This window comes from Aptenodytes patagonicus, chromosome 6 (genome assembly GCF_965638725.1).
Source record: "Aptenodytes patagonicus chromosome 6, bAptPat1.pri.cur, whole genome shotgun sequence".
In the NCBI taxonomy this organism is placed as follows: Eukaryota; Metazoa; Chordata; class Aves; order Sphenisciformes; family Spheniscidae; genus Aptenodytes; species Aptenodytes patagonicus.
Genome location: NC_134954.1, coordinates 32815359 through 32833559, shown reverse-complemented (window position 1 = coordinate 32833559; position 18201 = coordinate 32815359). Strand labels below are relative to the sequence as shown.

Here is an 18201-nt window from a genome sequence, read left to right as displayed (position 1 = left end):
AGCAGCCTTTTGCAGGCACCTATAGCACCTTTGGGCAGCATACACCGGGTGCTCAGCCCTGCAGCCCAACTGCCCTCCCATGCTCCATGCATCCGTGCAAATCCACAACGGCTTACCACCGTAAATGCATTGCGAGCACACGGAGGAGCCAGTGCTGTTAGTGGGGAACCTGTATGCTGGGAAAACCATGGTTTTTGCAGCTGGAAAGCAGAGGTGCCCCTCCAGTCTTCAGTGATTGTTTCTCTTAATACTTGGAAATACAAATCAAATACCCCTTACGAGGGGTGTTTTGCCCTCCGAGGCACAGTTTCACATTGGCACCACTATCAACACCAGTTTATTTCACTTAGGGGACAGGCAAAGGGCCGTTACTCAGGTTTCCCCAATATAAATGTCATTTGCCCTAACCCAGCCGGGTGTGATATCTACCTTCGGGTCTGTGGGACTGGCGGACACCATCCCAGCCCCCTGTACTCATGGACCTCCAGGTCGCAGATGCAGAGCAGTTGTCAATCCTCAGCCCCAGCCGCCAGCCCTGAGCCCTTCTGGAAACCTGGCTTTGGGGTGTGAGTGGCAGAGGCACCCGTCCTATCCGACTCGCCAGGGTCTTAAATTGGATTAAAAATCTATTTGCAGAACTGCCTTGCTTTCCGACTTCTGTGCTGCACCTGAAAACCTTTCCTTTTGAAAGCAAACACAGGCTCTCCCCAGGGGCTGCCTGGGGAAGTCTTTCCACTATAAACATTACCTACCAGTAGTGGAGTCAGCCCCAGGCAAGCCAAAATTCCTTCTCCTACCAAGGAACACTTTCCAATCAAACCAGACATTATTTTTTCCATTAGTGAGTGTTGATACCTACTGGAAAACTTTGCAAAGAAATCCACTCCAATTATTCTGATACAACATCTACATTTTAGGAGTTTTTTTTGTCTTATTTTTATTATTATTGTTTTATTTTATTTTCCTGCTCTGTATTGAAAACATGATCTTTGCTTCTCAGGAATGCATCTGTTCCTGCAATTTAGGCTGTAACTAAAATCAGAGGTCCAAATCTGATTTTGTTCTGCCTTAGCTCCACGGAAGCAAGCAGAATTTTCCTCTCCATCACACCAGGGAAAATGTGGGAAAAATAGATCCATCCTCTTCTGTTTGATACATCAGAAACCCTGGAGCTGCTACCACAGTTTTTATGCGCTGGGATAGCACTATTTCAACAGCAGGATATTCTGGAAGAAAAGACGTCCTCCTACCTGTCTCAGCTGCTGCTTCCCCAAAAACTATTATTTAGTATTTAACAGGGGGGAAAAAGCAGGGAGAAAAATGGCATGCAGATGGGCTGCATGGCCAGCATCGCCTCTCTGGGGTACTCTCCATGGGGTTTTCTACAAACTATTAGCTGCTTTCCAGATGACCCATATTTTGGGCTCCACTGGGTTAGTCCAGGAGGGTTTTTCCATGCCCCCCACAAGTAGGGGGCTTGAAGGGGTTTCCCCCGGCTGCCCCCAGACCTCTACCCTTCCTGCAGCTCAGCGTGCCCCAGGGGACTTCTGCCACTCCAAGGTCACCCCATGGGACCGGGAGGCAGGTCTGCAGGGCAGGGGGTTTGGGGAGCAGAGTGCTATAAGGGGCAGCTTGCAAAGAGGGCAGCAGGGGGTTTGCAACACCCCCAAGCACCAAGGAGTGCAAAATAAGGCACCATTTTGCAAAAATGTGGCACCTTCTCAAGCGTGCAAGGGTTCACACACCCTGCACCCTGTTTCGGGTAAGGTACCACTGCACCCTAGCCATGGAGCTGGGAGCGGGACCCTCAGCAGCATGGGCTGGGAGGCAGCCTGCAAGCACTCAGCAAGCAGTCCAGCACCCCAAAAAACCCTGGCAGGGAGGTTACCCTGGAGGGGTGCTGTAAATTCAGCATCTATGGTGGTGGTGGTGGCAGGGGGATGGTCGCCAGCTATCTTTTATTCGAGGTGCATTCCCAAGATTTTAGTTAAGTGTAACATAAAACTGTGAAAGTTTAGCAGGGGAAAAGCTTTCCTCCCACTGACCTGGCTGGCCAATCAGAAGGGAGCCCCGCACCTCCCTCACTTCTGACAACTATTTAGCAACTGAGCTCAGCTAAAGTTTCCAAAAAGTTAGAATAACTTCCTCTCTCCAAGACCTCAATTTTTTGCACAACCCCGGTCCTTGAAATAAGAGCCCTTCAAGCAACCTGGAAAACGTTTGGTCAGCAAAAAAAAAAAAAAAAAAAAAAAAAGCCCTCCTGTTTTTCCAAAGGATCTGTCTCAGGAATTTAAAGCACATTTAAGACACACACACGCTCACATAACATAAGGAGGGGGGGAAAGTCTCTTCCCCTCCCCTTCTTGCAGAAAGCATGGAAGAAAGCTCCAGTTCTCCTGTTTCCCCTGTGGATAGCTTGGGGACCAGTGAAGAGGAGCTGGAAAGGCAGCCAAAGAGATTTGGCAGGAAGAGAAGATACAGTAAGAAGTCCAGCGAAGATGGCAGCCCTAACCCAGGGAAGAGGGGGAAAAAGTCCAGTCCCAGCTCCCAGTCTTATGAAGAACTGCAGAGCCAGAGGATCCTGGCCAATGTCAGAGAGAGGCAGAGGACTCAGTCGCTCAATGAAGCTTTTGCTGCCTTGAGGAAAATCATCCCCACTTTGCCCTCTGACAAACTCAGTAAAATCCAGACCCTCAAGCTGGCGGCGCGGTATATAGACTTCCTCTACCAGGTGCTACAGAGCGACGAGATGGACAGTAAGATGACGAGCTGCAGTTACGTGGCTCACGAGAGGCTGAGTTATGCCTTCTCCGTATGGAGGATGGAGGGAGCGTGGTCCATGTCAGCCTCCCACTAGCCACCGCCCGGGCCAGGCGAGCCCAGCTGCCGAAGGGGTAGGTACTGATTTCTCTTCTCCCGGATGATGCTCCGTGTCCATCTGGCTGGAGGATGGGGCGCCCGTGGCTCCCTTCACCAGCCTGGCTTTGCCACGGGGCTCGGTCCTGCCCAGGGAGAGGTGGCATGGCTTGGTGGGGCACAGGGATGCTGCTGGGTGAGGGGTTTGAAGCCACCAACCCGGAGGTGAGACGGGCAGCATAGATGTGTCCGGCCCCCTCCTGCTCTCCCACAACTGCGAAAATTAAAAAAAAAGAAAATTCCAGGCAGGCAAAAATGAGATATGCCTCATTTTTGAAACAAAATCAGCATGTTTCTGCTCTGCAGGGATGGGGGAGCTGAGAGGGGACTGGCGTTGAGAGCTGGCTGTTGAGGGACAGGGAGGAAACCATCGCTGCATGAGATTTGCCAGAAAGCGCTGCTTCAGGGAAGGGTTTTAAGAGAGGAAAAGGCGATCAGTACAACAGGCTGACAAGGGGATCCGAAACAGCTGCCGCCCCACTCCAGAGGCGCCTGTGCCCAAAAAACCCAGTGCCAAGCCAGTGGTCCCAGGGCAGCCGCATCCTCTCCCGGCCAGGGGGGACCGGGGGGTCTGCAGGATCCAAGCGGGGTTTGGCAATGAGTTTGCCCCAGGTTGTGTTTCTCTTAAAAGAAACAAGCAGCAGATGTCGGCTGCAACCCTGGGCTGTGCCCCTTCCCCCTCACACAATAAAAAGCAAACAAAGATAGAATAAACTTTGCCAAATTTTCGTATTTGTTTGGTTCCCTTCCCCAAAGTGCCAGTAAAGCAAAGGCTGGTGTTAGATGTAGTTTCTTATTTACTCTCATCACTACACCCTTCCTCATCATTTTCCATTAGCAGAAAATTACTTCCTCTTAAGTTGCCTTTGTAATATTTGGGGAGGGAGGAATAAACAGTAAGAAAGGAGAAAAAAAAGGCCCTTAATAACACCCTCATCTCAAGCTAATTAAGCAGAGCAGCTCTGCGTTTTGTCAGCCGGAGTTTGCATACGGCCGGTCACTCTCTGGGGCTCGGTACATAAAGCAGAGCCCACGAACCCATTTCGCTCAGCAAACATTCGAAAGGGAAATTTGCGCCCCCCCGCTCGTAATGTCGCACATGATGTAAAATGAAATAATTTCATCATGCAGAGAATCAGCTCCTTAAAGATTAAAAGAAAATTTATCCCAGCCCATTGGCTAGGCTTTTTTAAAGAGGTAAATCCATCTTTGTCTTAGCAGCAATAAATGGCTCATTTAAAAAACCCTTGATGCAACTACAGCACTTTGAAAAAGCCAAAAAGTGTTCAACCAGGGCTTACTAGTGGTGTAAAATGCAGACTTAAAACTATTTTAGAAACCACTTCAAGTAAATGTTTTACTCGTGTCCTGAAATGGTTTGCATTTTGGTGCTGCAATTAGGGTTTCCACATGCTCTTCTAGGGAGCCCCCAAAATGTTAGGCTGTTCAAAAATTGGTTACTCTATCCATTGCACAAGCTGCCTGTTGTTTAGTTTTGTTTAAATAGGTAATGTTGCTGTCGTGGGTTTTATGGCTATTGCTGGTGTTACTATTTTTTGCATGCTGTGCCCTAATTTCAACTGCAAAAAGCCAAAGTCAAATCACTTTTTAAAAGGATAAACCCTCCGTTTATAAAACAGAGTGCCTTTTCCCATGCTAATCTGGCTAAAAAAGCTGCAGCAAATAGATTAAAAAAAAACACATGCAAAAACCCAGGCTTCTTGTCAAAAACAGATGTAAAATGTCTCGAACACATATTTCTTCAGCAGTTTAGATTGGCTGAATAGTAAAGTGCTGGGATGGAACAATGCATTTATTCTGTTGTTTCCCAAATGATGTGCTGCCATTAACCAATGATGTTTTTAAAACTGTTATCTAATATACAACCATTCCTCTCTATCACACAGTACTTCAGCAACAAAACCTGCTTTTTTTAAACCATATTTAAAAATTGCTGTTGGTTGAATTATTGTTAGCATTGCCCTGACGAGGCGGATTTTATATGTAGATGCTCAGATTGTCCCTACCTAAAAGAAATTGCGAGCGACATTTTGGATTGTGTGAAAAACCATGATGTAGAGCCAAACCCCAATGTATTTTCAGGTGGCTTCAGAGTGAATCAGTATTTGGCATCTTTGCCATAACCCAACTTCCAGCCCGGTGGCTAGAGGTGTCTTTTTGCTCTGCGTTTGTGTCCCCTATAGAGGAAGGTCGCTTGTTCCCTGAGCCCCCGGACTTTCCCCCCTTGCCTCTCCTTTTTGTGCCTATGTGTGCATGCACACGCGTGTGGTTGAACTGTTGAAAATGTTGTTGACAAATGGCCTGGTGTGGTGCGGTGTCAAATTCTATCGTTTATGGCGACAAAAATTACATCTGCCAGCAAAAAAAACCATAAATGACAAGATCCCTTTAAATGACAAGAAACCCTTTAAAATGGGCAAACTTAGCTGGGTGGCATGTCACAGACTTCTGCCTGGGTCTGTCCCAGCCAGAGTTTTTATGCATAACAGGGGAGCAGCCTTTGCAGTCTTGATGGCAAAAAAAACCTCTTAAGAAATAGCTATCTGAATTTGGGGTAGGCTCCTGCCTTTCCTAGGGAGTAGCAAGCACTGCAAATGTTGGGTGAGCATGAAGGGGTGAGCTCTATTTGGGCTGGATTGCCACAGCCATCCTCCCTTTTCCCTGGGTTTTGGGTAGATATAGGCAAGGAAAGGTTTCTCCTAGGAAGAATGGTCATTCCCCTTCAGCTGCAAAAAAATCAAGAGGAGCTTTTTGATTAGAAAATCAGAGCCTTGGGAACTGGTAGAATGCCACCTGGCCTTTGCAAATGCCAGCAGGTCACTGCTGCTTGCTCCTCTGGCTACGAGAGGTTTTCCTGTACTGCTCCGTGTAATTACAGACAACTTACTCCAGTAGTTTCAAGAGAAGCAGGCACAGCTTTGCACTTCAATTAGTGCAATAGGATGTTTCAACAGACATGCTAAGCTGAGCCTTCCTCCCCCAAATCTCCCCATCCTCATTGCCAGCACCTGTGCCCTTACTCTTGCAGGCACCTTTCTCTTTTTCCTTCAACATGTTCAAGATGCTCTTCAAACTGCAAAAAAAATCAGGAGGAAAGAAAATGTTTCCTGTTATTCCATTTAGTAGGAAAAATACTGTCCAACCGGGATGTCAGGAGCATCAGCAAAGTTTAAAGGACGATGTAGCCCTAACCCGTAGCCCTAACCCTCATCCCAGTAAGACCAGTCTGCCAGCAAACCCCTTCTTTCCACTCGCTGCAGTAGGGCTTGGGATGAGCCCTTCGCCTCCCCTGGGCCGGCACTGGCACTAACACCACCTTTCCCATCTTTTTTGTGCTGGGGAAGCTGTCTGCAATGCGTGTGTGATATGCAGCCCTCTTACCATTGCCCCTTCAGACTTCCAGGACTGTTTCCAGTATAAAATGCTAGCATCCTATTTCATTTTGTCCTTAAAGAAGCAAACAGATGTTATCTCTGCTGGCCCTGGGAACAACCTAATTCTATAGTTTATGAGAGCAGTACAGTTAACTGGGGGTGTTGTGACACTGGAACTAAGCCCTTTTTGTCCCAAAAGCCCTATTTTTTTAATACGCATCCTTAGAAAAATGTAAATATGTTTCCTTGACAGGAAGGATTGTAAAGTTTGGTATTTACATTAATAGGCTTGTAGCAGGGGGTTTTCATCTTAGTGCATTTAAAAGCCCAGCAAAATGCATTTTGGATCTTCTGTTTACGTTCGTGTCTTTTCTTGGGAAAGAATAAATCTGTTACACAGCAGACACCAAATACTCTGCCGTCAGCCAGAAAACACTCAGGCTCAGAGACCTTTGAAAGAGAGGGTGCAAGGAAAATGCTCCAGAGAAGGAGACATGCAAAAGACAAATCTGCCATGGGCTAGATGGATATAAACTTATTACCGATCATAGAGAATTAGACACACACATGGTGGAAGGAAAATGTTGGATCAAAACCGAAGGACCGCTTAGAAGAGCGGCAAAAGCATGTTATTACTTAATTCGCTGGAGCCAGGGCTGTGGTAAAAGTCCTATCGGGAGAGATGTGCATTGAAGGGTCATTAAGGGAACAGTCAAGGCATACATTTCAGTTAAGTAGGCCTAATTTGTCTCCAAATTAGTCATCCTCACACCAGTCATCTGTGCAGAGTAGCTCTAATTTTAAGATCATACAAAGTATCCTCATTAAAACAAAGGGGAAGATTGCAACGCTTCTCTTTTGCAACCTCCCTTCACATTCTTTCCTTCAGTGCTTTTTGGGGCATATTTCATAGACTTATAGGTAGCGGTGATAAATTAGCCTTGGAGATCACAGCAGCCTCTTACAGAGCCGGGACAGATCTTGTAACCACCACTGAAATCTCTTTTGGGGACATTTCTTGTCACTTTTCCCCCCAAGCAATGTAATTATTTTTATAGCTGTAGCTCTGAGAATCATTTCCATGTGGTTCAGCAAGACTTTGAAGTCTCCAAGTCTGAAATCTCCAGAATTTATGTCTTGCCGTAGAGCCGTAGGAATAGTTTGATGAGGCCATGAACATGTAAGGGAACGCCACCACAACCCTGAGCACAAAGCGAGCTCGACATGTAATCAGGGAATTACAGCTGCTGGTCAGGGAAAGCACATATTTTGGGTAGCTTCCCCCCCACACACCCCCAGGCTTCGCAGAAGATTAGGAAGGGGAAAAAGCTGATTAAAATGAAGTGCTGTGCCATGAAAAATGTGCTGGGCCAGATCCTCAGCTGGCTCCGAGCAACCTTGCTGCTCCTTGCTAGCTGACGATCCCATCAGACATCTCAGTGGGTTGCTCTAAGTGACTTGGAGAGTACTATACACCGTTGCTTATGATTTACTTAGGCAAATTTGGATGTGAGGAAAAACAAGAAGTCCTCCAGCTGGATACTAGCAGCCTCATGCTAATTAATGATTAGTTCTCAAGATTTAAAACAGTAGAAATATTTGCCAGGGAAAAAACTCTAGGCACCCCAGCATTTAATTAGATTTGTAGTTGTAGAAGATGACCACTCAGCAACAACTGATCAGACACAAATAACAAATTAACTCAGCCAGCCCATAAATCAAAGCAAGGCAGCCCTTACCCTCATACCCATCTCTTTAACCACTTCCATGCCAGACCCAGCCGACAGCAGCCGGTCCACCCAGCCCATGCTGGGACACAGCAACTGTGCCATTGGGGCCAGCTTTTGCAATGCCTTTGTCCTTCTCCCGGCAAGGGGAGCCAGTTAAGCTGCAGAGAGGCTCTTCCCCAGCAAGCACCCCCTCAGCTGGGCTCTTTGTTAGGCTCTGCTCAACCTCCCTGGCACTGCTGGTGCTTGTATTTTCTCTGCGTGCATGTGGACAGACGTGCAAGGTGGGGATCAGGGCTCTGGTAGCTCTTCGGAATGTCGTTCTCCTGCATTAAAGCAGGGCTTTCTTTGGGGGGCTGGTAAAATAGAGGATCTCCCTTTGAACTTTTTCCATGATCTGTCACCCTTAGAGTCTGAGGCTTTCGGCATTTAGCAGTAAGGAGGGTTTTCCCTTGGGAAGGGAAAAAAAAAAAATCAGCTTTTCTCCTCCAAAAATTAGCTGTCACATCATGGGAAGCAGCATCAGGATCCTGGAGACAGGAGGTCCTTGCTGGAGGAGGGTGCAAACGGGACAGGGAGGATTTTGGTACCACTCCGTAAAAATGTTAAATAAGCAACAACAACTGTTAAGCCCTGTTGCTAACAGGGGGTTTCAAAGGGGCCATTAGATCCCCGATCTCTACAGACGGTCCTCTCCGAGGTCTGAGCCTTTTGGGTGGAAAGGACATTTTGATCTAATCCTCCAAACTGAACTCAGGAAAGGCAGCACGGACGTTTTCCCAAACCAGCAGCCAGTGGGTGTTTGTCAGTGTACAGGCTTTCATCCTGCCCGCAGGCAGGGCTGCCTGTGCCTCCCCCGGGCTGGGGTCTCCCTGGGAAGGGGGCAGCCAGGCACCCCCAGACCTCTCCCAGGGGCTTCATTTGTGAGCCTTCATGTGATTCAGGAGGGGGTTTTTTTTTGGCTTCTGAGTTTCAGCAAGGGATGGGAGTTAGGCAGACCCAGTCTTGCACAGCTTGTAAAAGCGGTCAAACATCAAAAAGAAAATAACCCTTGTGCCCTGCACTGTACAGTGAGCTGGAAGTGAGCTATAGTCCCTCCTCTTCCTCCTGTCTTCTCCTCTCCATCTTTTAACCACAGCTTGGAAAACAGAAAAGGGGGGGGGGGGGGGGGGGGGAGAAGAGACAGATGTCTACTGGTTCAGCTTGATATATATTTACTGGAAGAGGTCCAGTAAGCCTGTACTAGCTTTAACAGAATTCCCAATAAGATAGTTTTGCCTTGTTAACTGCCACCCCCAAGAAGAAGCTTTAACATTTCCTTAAGAGATATTAGACCTGCCAAACGCACACTTTAAAATGTATGAATTAGGTTTCAGATTGATTTAGCCACCAAAAATCCTCATGCAGTAATTTATGTGATTATGCCTTTGGCTTAAGCTGTTTGGGTCTCCTTTATATATCATATGTTTGTGCTTAAAAGTAAATAAAGCTAATTGCTTAGCGAAGGGAGATGCAGGGGGATCACAGCTCTACTGAGGCTTCTCTTAAAAAAAAATCAGCTGATCCAGCTTGGAAAATTCAGTAGGGTGAGATGGAGCCAGGGCGAGGCTTTCACGCAGTAAGCAGCATTTTGCATGGCTGGGGGATTCCCCGATGCATCCACATCCAGTGTCCCCAACACCAAGCTCCTTAATAAAATTAATTTGCCAGAGGAATCTCACACATCCACAAACACGTTCATTTAAGACTGACACTTATGGCATGTTTCATGTGCACCGTGATGAAATCTTGCTGTGTAATATAGCTCGTTAGAAGAAATTCTTGGCGAGGAGGAGAAGCTCAGAAAATCATGGGGATGTTAGAAAAAAACAACAAAAAATAAGGGCAGACTCAGGAGAAATGCTGGGAGGCATATGCCTGTTTGCCTATAATTTGCCATTGGTAACAGGGCAGTTTATCTTTACTTAAGAACAAGAAAGGACTTTAGTACCTCTGCAGAAAACACACCTTGGGAGCATTGTGGCACCCCAATACCCCCTGTGCCATCACTCCACTGATGCTGTCGGGAACGTGCTTGCCCCGCAACACAAAAAACCCACCCTGAATGTGCTCAAGACAGAGAAGCAACGAAATGGCATTTCGATGTCAAAAGGAAAGCAGTGAAATGCAGACTACCAGCAATGAAACTGTTTCGTTTCACACAGCCCCATCCCACTGCACCTGCTGTGCACGTCTGCCAAGGGCGACATATATGTAATAGCACTTATATAAGTGCTGCCCATTTAAGAAAAAGCTATAAGCTCCTACTTAGGCCTTCGGAGCAAAGGCTCTGTGGGAAAACAGTGCTGCAGGCTGAGTTGCACACACAGCATGGCCCAGGAGGAGCCCCAGGATCCATGGGTGCCCAGCAACGCCACCCACCCTGAGCGCAGGGACAGAGCGGGGTGTCATCCTCCCCAGGAGCATGTTATTGGATGTGAGCAATGCACCCTCGTACTAGCATCGCTACGGGCACAGCGGGGATCCCAGGAGAAAAGCACATGGGGCACAATCAAGCTATGAATCAAAGGAGACAGGATGAAGAAAGTAGCTTTTTGGTGTGTCAAAACTGAGCACCTGTCTCCTTGTCCCACTTGCATGCTTCCCACAGGGATGCCCAGCAACACCTCCATGCCACGTACACACCAAATTGCATCCCACAGGCACCTTTTGCCAATTCTTGTGAGCTTAAGTCTTTCTTCCCCCCAAATGCACAAGCAAGCTTGCCCAGAGGGCTGTGGCACACCAGACATCAGTGGGTGCCACAGCATGGGCTGGGTGGCAGGAGCTGAGCCCGTGCAAGAACATTCGCATGGAACCAGAGAGTTTTTGGCTATGGCAGTGCCTCTAGAAGTACCAGGGTATCCCCACCATGGAAACTTCCCAGTAAGATACTGGGGCATAAAACTACATGATAAAAGCAGGCTAGATGAGATAATATTGTCAAAAAAAATTCTATGCATACAACATATTAATGTGTACTTTTACACATTAGGTAAGACGGCTATTCTGCATCTGTTAAAGAAATTTATTATTTTGCCTGATGAGCTCAGGAAATTTCTAATATCACTGAGTCTTTTTGCTGCCTCTAACTGCAAGCACAATGCTTCAGGCACGACCCTGCAATCTCCACATTCAAAGCTCTTTTCCAACTCAGTGGGGTTTTATGCACTGAACAACCAGATATTTTGCAAGAGGTTTTTCATCCTTTGCCACGAGAAGGGCTGTTTAATAGATTCCTGTTACTACCAGCACTAAATAATCTCTCTTTTATATTGTATGGGTCTGAAACTTTCAGTGTTGGAGGGGAGTTGGAACGCAGCTGAGCATCTGCTTTCTCACCACCTTCCCCATAGAGAAGTGGTGAGCTTGCACTTCGGTTTTGATGCAGAGAAGTGGTTCAGAGCACTGGGTTTTGAACTGTTCAAGCCGCAGTTTGTGCCCCAAGAGCAAAGGAGATCAGGGCATCCTTTTCCAGTGATTTCTGAGGGGATCACTTGTGTGGAAACACACAAACTAGCAATCAATATTCATTGTGATAACAATGCGTGCAAAGGAGTAACTCACCACTGTTTTACGTGTTCATGCCAGGTAAATTTAGTGGTGGAGAGTGTCATAAAAAGACCCCGTCACCCCAAAATATAACTACAGGTACTCCCAGCCAATGAATGCCATGTGCCCAGAGGGCTGGAGATACAGGGTAGCATTTTTCAGCTGTGAACTGGGAGCTTAAAACACACTGATTTTCAATAGGACTGAGTTAATCTGAAAATTTTACTTTAAGCACTGTTATTTTGTAAATCAGGCAATACTTTCACTCTCAGTGGGTGGCAAAAGGTAACTATTTTGAAGTGGTTGAGGAGCTGAAGGGAAACAGACATGGCTTTGAAAATTGTAGCTATTTTAGCTGTGAATTACGTCAGAATGAAAGAGAAATACCTGGCTTAAAAAGCAACAGTCTTCAAATATATTTCCCTTTTTTGATGCTGGTTTATTGTTCTCAAATATATCATTATTGGCCCATTTTTTGCTGCAATTAGAAAGGTTTTTATAAGTACTACATAATGCCTGAGCAGGTATGCATACAAGTCCCGAGTACGTTTTAGATCTGCCCACTCATCCCTGCTCCTATAGAAAATAAACCTGTTTATAACACATTCAGTGCTATTTCCTAATGCCATAATTTCACTAGCTGTGCAAATTGGTTGCAATGTATTTTTGTTCCCCAGTGCCGTTCGTTCTTAATCTTTCATTTAAACACTACTACATGAGTTCTTACACAGCTCTAACAACATGTGCATTATTTTAAAATACAAAACCTCTTTCTAGATAGGAAATCCATAGGCTCCCCCATGAATTACTCATCCACTGCACTGATCAGTCTGCCCTTCAGCTCTTCTTTATTTCAGGCACATCCTTAAAATTGCACACCCAGCCAAAATATTTCAAAACAAGGGGCTTTTTCGGCCATTTCTGCCATGCCACGTTAGCAGACCCAGCCTGACAAAGAAGCCTGGAGAACGCCAGGGGTGCAATTCCATGCCAGCTTTCTCATTGCATGCAAGTACACAGCTCATCCATCCAAGCTGCAGCACCCTGTGCTGGGCAACCCCAGTACAAGCCCATCTTAACATTTCAACTTAAAGAGGTCCTCCAGACTGCCCCCTCCCCATGCAAAGGGTGTTTGCCCATGCTGTTGGCACATCCAACTTGTCCCTTGGGGCTGGCAGGAGCACCTGGTGCAGACGAGCTATAGGGACCATGCAGTGGTCCTGCAGCAATACGGGCAGCAAGCACGGGGCAGGTTCCTGGGAATGGAGTGGTGTCAATCATGCCCTGGAGCTGGGCACAGTCCTTTTTCACGGGACAAGGTCAACATAGCCCAAATGTGCTTTGGGAGTCAAGGGCCAACACTGCCATGGTGGATGCAAAGAGGGAGAGGAGGAGGAGGAAAGCTTCCTGGACTTTGCAGTGAGCCCAAGCCAGGACTTGATACCTAAAGCTTTGCAGGGTATTTGGTTGCTGGGACTATTTGGGGCACAGGTGAGTTTTGAGTTGCTCCACTGTGCTTCATAGGTGCAAACACAGCTGGCGAGGCACCTGCAGCTCTGCAGCCATGGCACGATCAGGGAGGTGACTCAGGAAAGTTGTTGGCCCAGTGGTGCAACACACAGCAGGGCTTTTGCCCCCAAGCAAGCTCACTGCTTTCAGCTGGTTCACTTCTTGCAGATGTGCATGTGAGCTGGCTGTGGCATGGGGATGCCCATGCCAGGAAAAACAAACCAGCCCTGAACACAGCTCCAGCCTGAGTGCTCAGTCCTTTGCATGCACTGCTGGGACCCCAGCCTTTAACCCTGGTCCCCTCCAACCCCAGCATCTCACAGCAGGACAGGAGCCCTCAAATTTGGGCTCTCCACCCCCCTGGCTACCAACATCCCAGCACCATGTAGTGATGTAGCACCATCAATCTTTACCCAAGCAGATCCAGGAGGCATCAGATGGGGCTGAGAGGCAGATGAGGCTGTTCCTCCCATTTTCATAGGAAACTAAGAAATTTTAAAAAAAAGAAAAACAGCATTTGGCAGCAAGCAGAGGGTGGGGATCCCTGCCAAGGCCTGGACAGCTGTGCCTTCTTCACTAGCAAGTTGTGTGATCAGCAAGGCCTGTGCTGAAAGCCAAGAGGAGTTACCATAGCTGCCACATTGCATTTTGCTGATCCTCCCTCTGGGAGACACCTTAAAGAAACAAACCCACCCTAATAGCTACGCCAGCACTCGCACTCCACTGTGCATCAGAGGAAAACTATGGGTCACCTCTCAGGGTTTGTGTTTTGCATTGGGTTTTTTCCCCTTTCCCCAATCTCCAGTGTTTCTGATCCAAGACTAGGGGACAGGGGAGGAGGAGAGTAGTTTATACAAAACTGTTTTTACATTTTCTGCAGCCTCGCTTGCGTACAAAAAGGCCGCCTGCCCCTCCCATTCACAGCCCCGGCAGCGCTCCTGTGGCTGGACCTTCCTGACAGCTTGAAATAACCCAGGAAATTGTGCAAAAGCCCTGGCGGGTCCAATCCCGCCCGGCTGGAGGCACGTACAGCTCTGCAGCCAGGACAGACCCACCCCAGCCTGTGTCCTTGCATTGCAAATCTTGAAGCTTTTGCCTGGTGGGGTCTTAAAAGTAGCAGGAAGGAAGGGTCACATCAGGACTAGGGAGGGAGATGTGATGAGCATGGAGGAGCACTGATGGGCTGTGCCTGGCTTGCAGCAGATACCCTCTAGGAGCATTCCTGCGAGTCCCTGGCAATGGCTGGGGGAAATCTCCACTCCCAGCAGAATGGGTAACGAAACAAAAGGCTCTCAGATTTCTTTTTAAACAGAAAATTATTCTTCCTTTTCTTTAGGAGAAAAGCAAGAGACCTGTTTCCAGGTGTTATCCCTGCTCTATCTGTCCCCTACATGACAGCCAAGCATTCCCCAGGCTTCAAGATTTACTTTTAAGCTCATCAGTGAAACAACCTTCTGACCTCCAAAGCCTTCTTTCACATAGCCTGCCATGTGTATTCTTGTTTCCATTATAAAGCTCATTTTCCTTGAAAACATCTCCAAAAGATACTTCCAAGGAGCTGTGCTTGCCCCAAAGCCATACTGAGGTACCCAGTCCCCAAACTGTTGCACAAACATCCCAATGATGCACAAACATATTTAGCTGCTCTCCCTATCCTAGCAGCCCCATAATTAGCAGTCTCGCAGGCTCAGAGAGACGTGGTTGATGAAAAAGGTGGAAAGTCACAGGAGCGCAGCACAGCTTGCTCCTGGGCTCTTGCTGACTCAGCATCTACTGGCACTAGAGGGCAGGATACACTATATTAAAGAGTAAGGTGGGTTTGAGGTTGCATCCAAGGGGCACATCTCATGTATGTCTAACAGGGAACATGCAGCATATCTGGGAGCAGCCAGGAGCTGCCTCACTGCACAAAGCAAGGAGGACCTGAATTTTGCACTGAGCACATCCCACAGCAGCGATCATCAGGACAACAGTCTCCCAGGTTATTTAATTTAGAGTCAGAATCCCAAATGACATCAGAGGCACTTCCACCACATTGCAGTCACAGCTGCCTGCTGCTTTTCCAGCCACGTAATTCAAGGTGAAACATTTTGCCTTGCAAGGGTGATGCTCTAAGCAGTATTCACTGACACTGTGCAGCAGTTTCTGATCAAAAGCATTTGGCAGATCCATGCAGCAGGCACAGACAAGCTACACTGCAAGTGCTGTAGCTCAAATTCTTGGAAATAAACTTTTTCATGCACATCAACCAGCTGATGCTCAGGCAGCTGTCAACATACTCCTCCTATATAGAAAAGCTGTGTTTTTAAAAAAAAATCTCATAACTTTCTCTGGTGTGTTTTTCTATGTATATGATTAAAGCTGTACTGTCCTCATCTTAATAGGAGATTTTGGATTAGCTCTGAACAAAACAAGTACAGGTTTACTCCATTCCTTTATTGACAGCCACTTCAATAACCAACCAAAATTTTAAAAGATTACTCCAAGCGCATCATGCAGTGCAGTCCTTTCATTAGTGAAAACCTCATAGAATAGGCAGGCTTCGAGAGCAAGATAATTTGTGGTCTAAACACAAGAAAAACTTCTCTCAAGACTCCCAGGCCTCTTTGCAGGGAGGCCATAATCCTGCAACCACAGCATGCCGCCCTGCAGCATGGTGGATGCAGATACCCTGTACATGACTGCAGAAAATATTGTGGGCTGACAGCCAGGAGCAGCAGGTTGCACCCCAAATAAGCAATATTTTTTGACATCACAACTTGTAATAAGCGATAGCAACTATATGGATCAGGTTGTACCAGCATGACAAACGCCTGCCAGATGCAGCCCGTTCCTACCAGCAGCTCAGCAAACACAGTGCAGTCACAGGATGCAACAAGCATCACTCTCAGCTGCTGGTACTCACAGGCCTGCCAGAAAGCATCTACCCTTCACTGAGGACCGAACTCCTTTAAAATGTAAGGATTGGGGTACACACTAACAAGCTGAGCCCCACCAAGATGCTGTACCCACAGGGCTCTCTGCACTACAGCACTTCAGCACAGGGCTAGACCCAGCTGTGTCCCAGCAGAGCCAGTCTGCCCAGCAACCCCCCGCTCAAAAGCTGCATTTTAAGCTGAGATACCTGAAAACAGCACAGGAGAGCTTTCAGGACCATAATCAAGATATTGGGTTAGGGAGATGAGAGGTACAAAAGCAAAAATATGGCTGTTCCACAAATTTCTTAGAAGAGAATCACCAAGAGCTGCTGAATAGAAGAAATGGGTGTTTTTGGTTGCAATTTGGGAATGGAGGTGTCTCACCTCTACTTTGCTGCTAGGGAAAAAGGGGGTCTGTAACCATACACTTGGCTACTAGGAAATGGGGTATTTTGCAGGACAGCAAATTGGGAGCCTCTGCAGAGATGGCTGTTGAAGGAGCCCCCAGACTTGCTCCTATCTGCTCTGTTCATCTCCAGCCCATTTCACCCTGTTGCTCTTGGTGGGGACTGTGCACATCCGTGCCCTGAGTGCCATGGGATGTTGGGGTTGGCTCTGCTCTGGCCAGCCAGCTGAGGTCCCTTGTTGGGGCAGTCCTTTATATCAGATCCTCTGAGCTAATTGTATGGATAGCAGCTCTTTTCCTTCATTACTGCGTGCCATTTGATGCGATGGGGCCAGCAGGCTTTCCTGTCCTTGCACCCATGGCCCATCCAGGGACACTCATCTCCACTGTGCCCTAAATGAAGGAGCCAGGCTGAACCGACTCCTGGTTCAGACCCAGCTCGCCCATACAGTTTTGGTTAATGGATGGTGCCTCAGTTTCCCCTCTGAAAAGCAAATGCTAATACTTTTCCTTTGGGTGCCTGTTGCCTGCCCACCTTGTAACCTCTCTGTGAGACAGGACCTTCCTACAAACAGTGCATGTACAGAAGGGATCCACATACAACCAGACTGTTTTTTCTCTGCCCAGCCCCATGTATCCCAGCCAGCCCATCCTCCTTTCTGGTTGTTCCCCCACGGCACAGAACATCCTCTTGGTACCCTGTATTTTTAGGTGCTTTTTGCATCCCAGTGGGATCTGACTGCTGCCAAATGGAAACCAGCTCTGCACCAGGGCCAGGCTGAGCAGTCTATCTACAGCAATTTGTATGCATTTCACAGCTTCTCATTTCAGCGATCTAAATTGCAGATGTGCACTTCAAATTTGGAGAGAGACAAAACGGAAGGAAAAAGGTTAAGCAGCTCTGTGAGTCACTCCAATACACAACCTACTGTTGATTTAGAAACCTACCTCTGCAGTAAATACAGAATAAAGTTCTCTAAACTGTTTAACCTTTAGTATTCTGGCCAGCAAAACAAATAAACAAGAACAAAACATCCCTCCAGAATCAGAAAAGCAACAAATCTGGAAAACCCTGCAGTGGACTTAGTACCAAGAAAAAAGTGACCCAAAACAAGTGATCTAAAGAAGGGAAAAAAGAAAAAGCAGCAGACGTGAAAGGCAAAGAGGTAGGCGCACGCATTAGTGGAGCAGATAACGAAGAGAGCACAGAGTGCAGGCTGTGCTGCTCTCCGGGAACTGCTCCAGGCAGCACAACGTGAGCAACAACTTTCCAAACAAGCGGAGGGAGGGTGCACAGCCACAGCACAATGAAAAAAAGAAAATACAGCCCAAACCCTGCTCCTGCTGAAGTCAATAGTAAGACTCTGGTTCAACAGGCACCAGCACCCACTTTGTATGGGAGAGCTGTTTGCATCCAGGCTCTCCTTGGAGTTGCATGGGCTTGACATATCCATTATAGTCCCAAATTATTTACTCACAGGCTGTTTGGTTGCTGGTTTTTGGGGGCTAGAAACAACCAGGCTGAAGGCAAAGAATATCTCAGCTGTGTAACTCAGGAAGAGCTCAGTGCATAATTGCAAACAGACATCACATACAGGTAGACAGGAGCATTCACGAGAGAATTAACTTTACTGCAGGCAGGCAAGTCTTACTATGCAGGCAGGTTATGCATGCATCAGTGTTGAGGAAGCTCTGCAGAGGGCTGGCACTGAAGACACAGAGCAGGCTGTGCATGGAGG

At 47.3% G+C, this 18201-nt stretch overlaps 1 protein-coding gene across 1 annotated transcript in view; it reads left to right on the top strand.

The window, feature by feature from the left end:
• Positions 1 to 2292: 2292 nt before the first annotated feature.
• The window catches only part of TWIST2 (twist family bHLH transcription factor 2), a 38718-nt gene continuing 22809 nt past the window's right edge, over positions 2293 to 18201 (top strand). Inside the window, exon 1 of the mRNA XM_076340730.1 lies at positions 2293 to 2894. Coding sequence (XP_076196845.1) covers positions 2375 to 2857 — 483 coding nt within the window. The 5' untranslated portion in view covers positions 2293 to 2374 and the 3' untranslated portion in view covers positions 2858 to 2894. The remainder of the gene's footprint in view (positions 2895 to 18201) is intronic.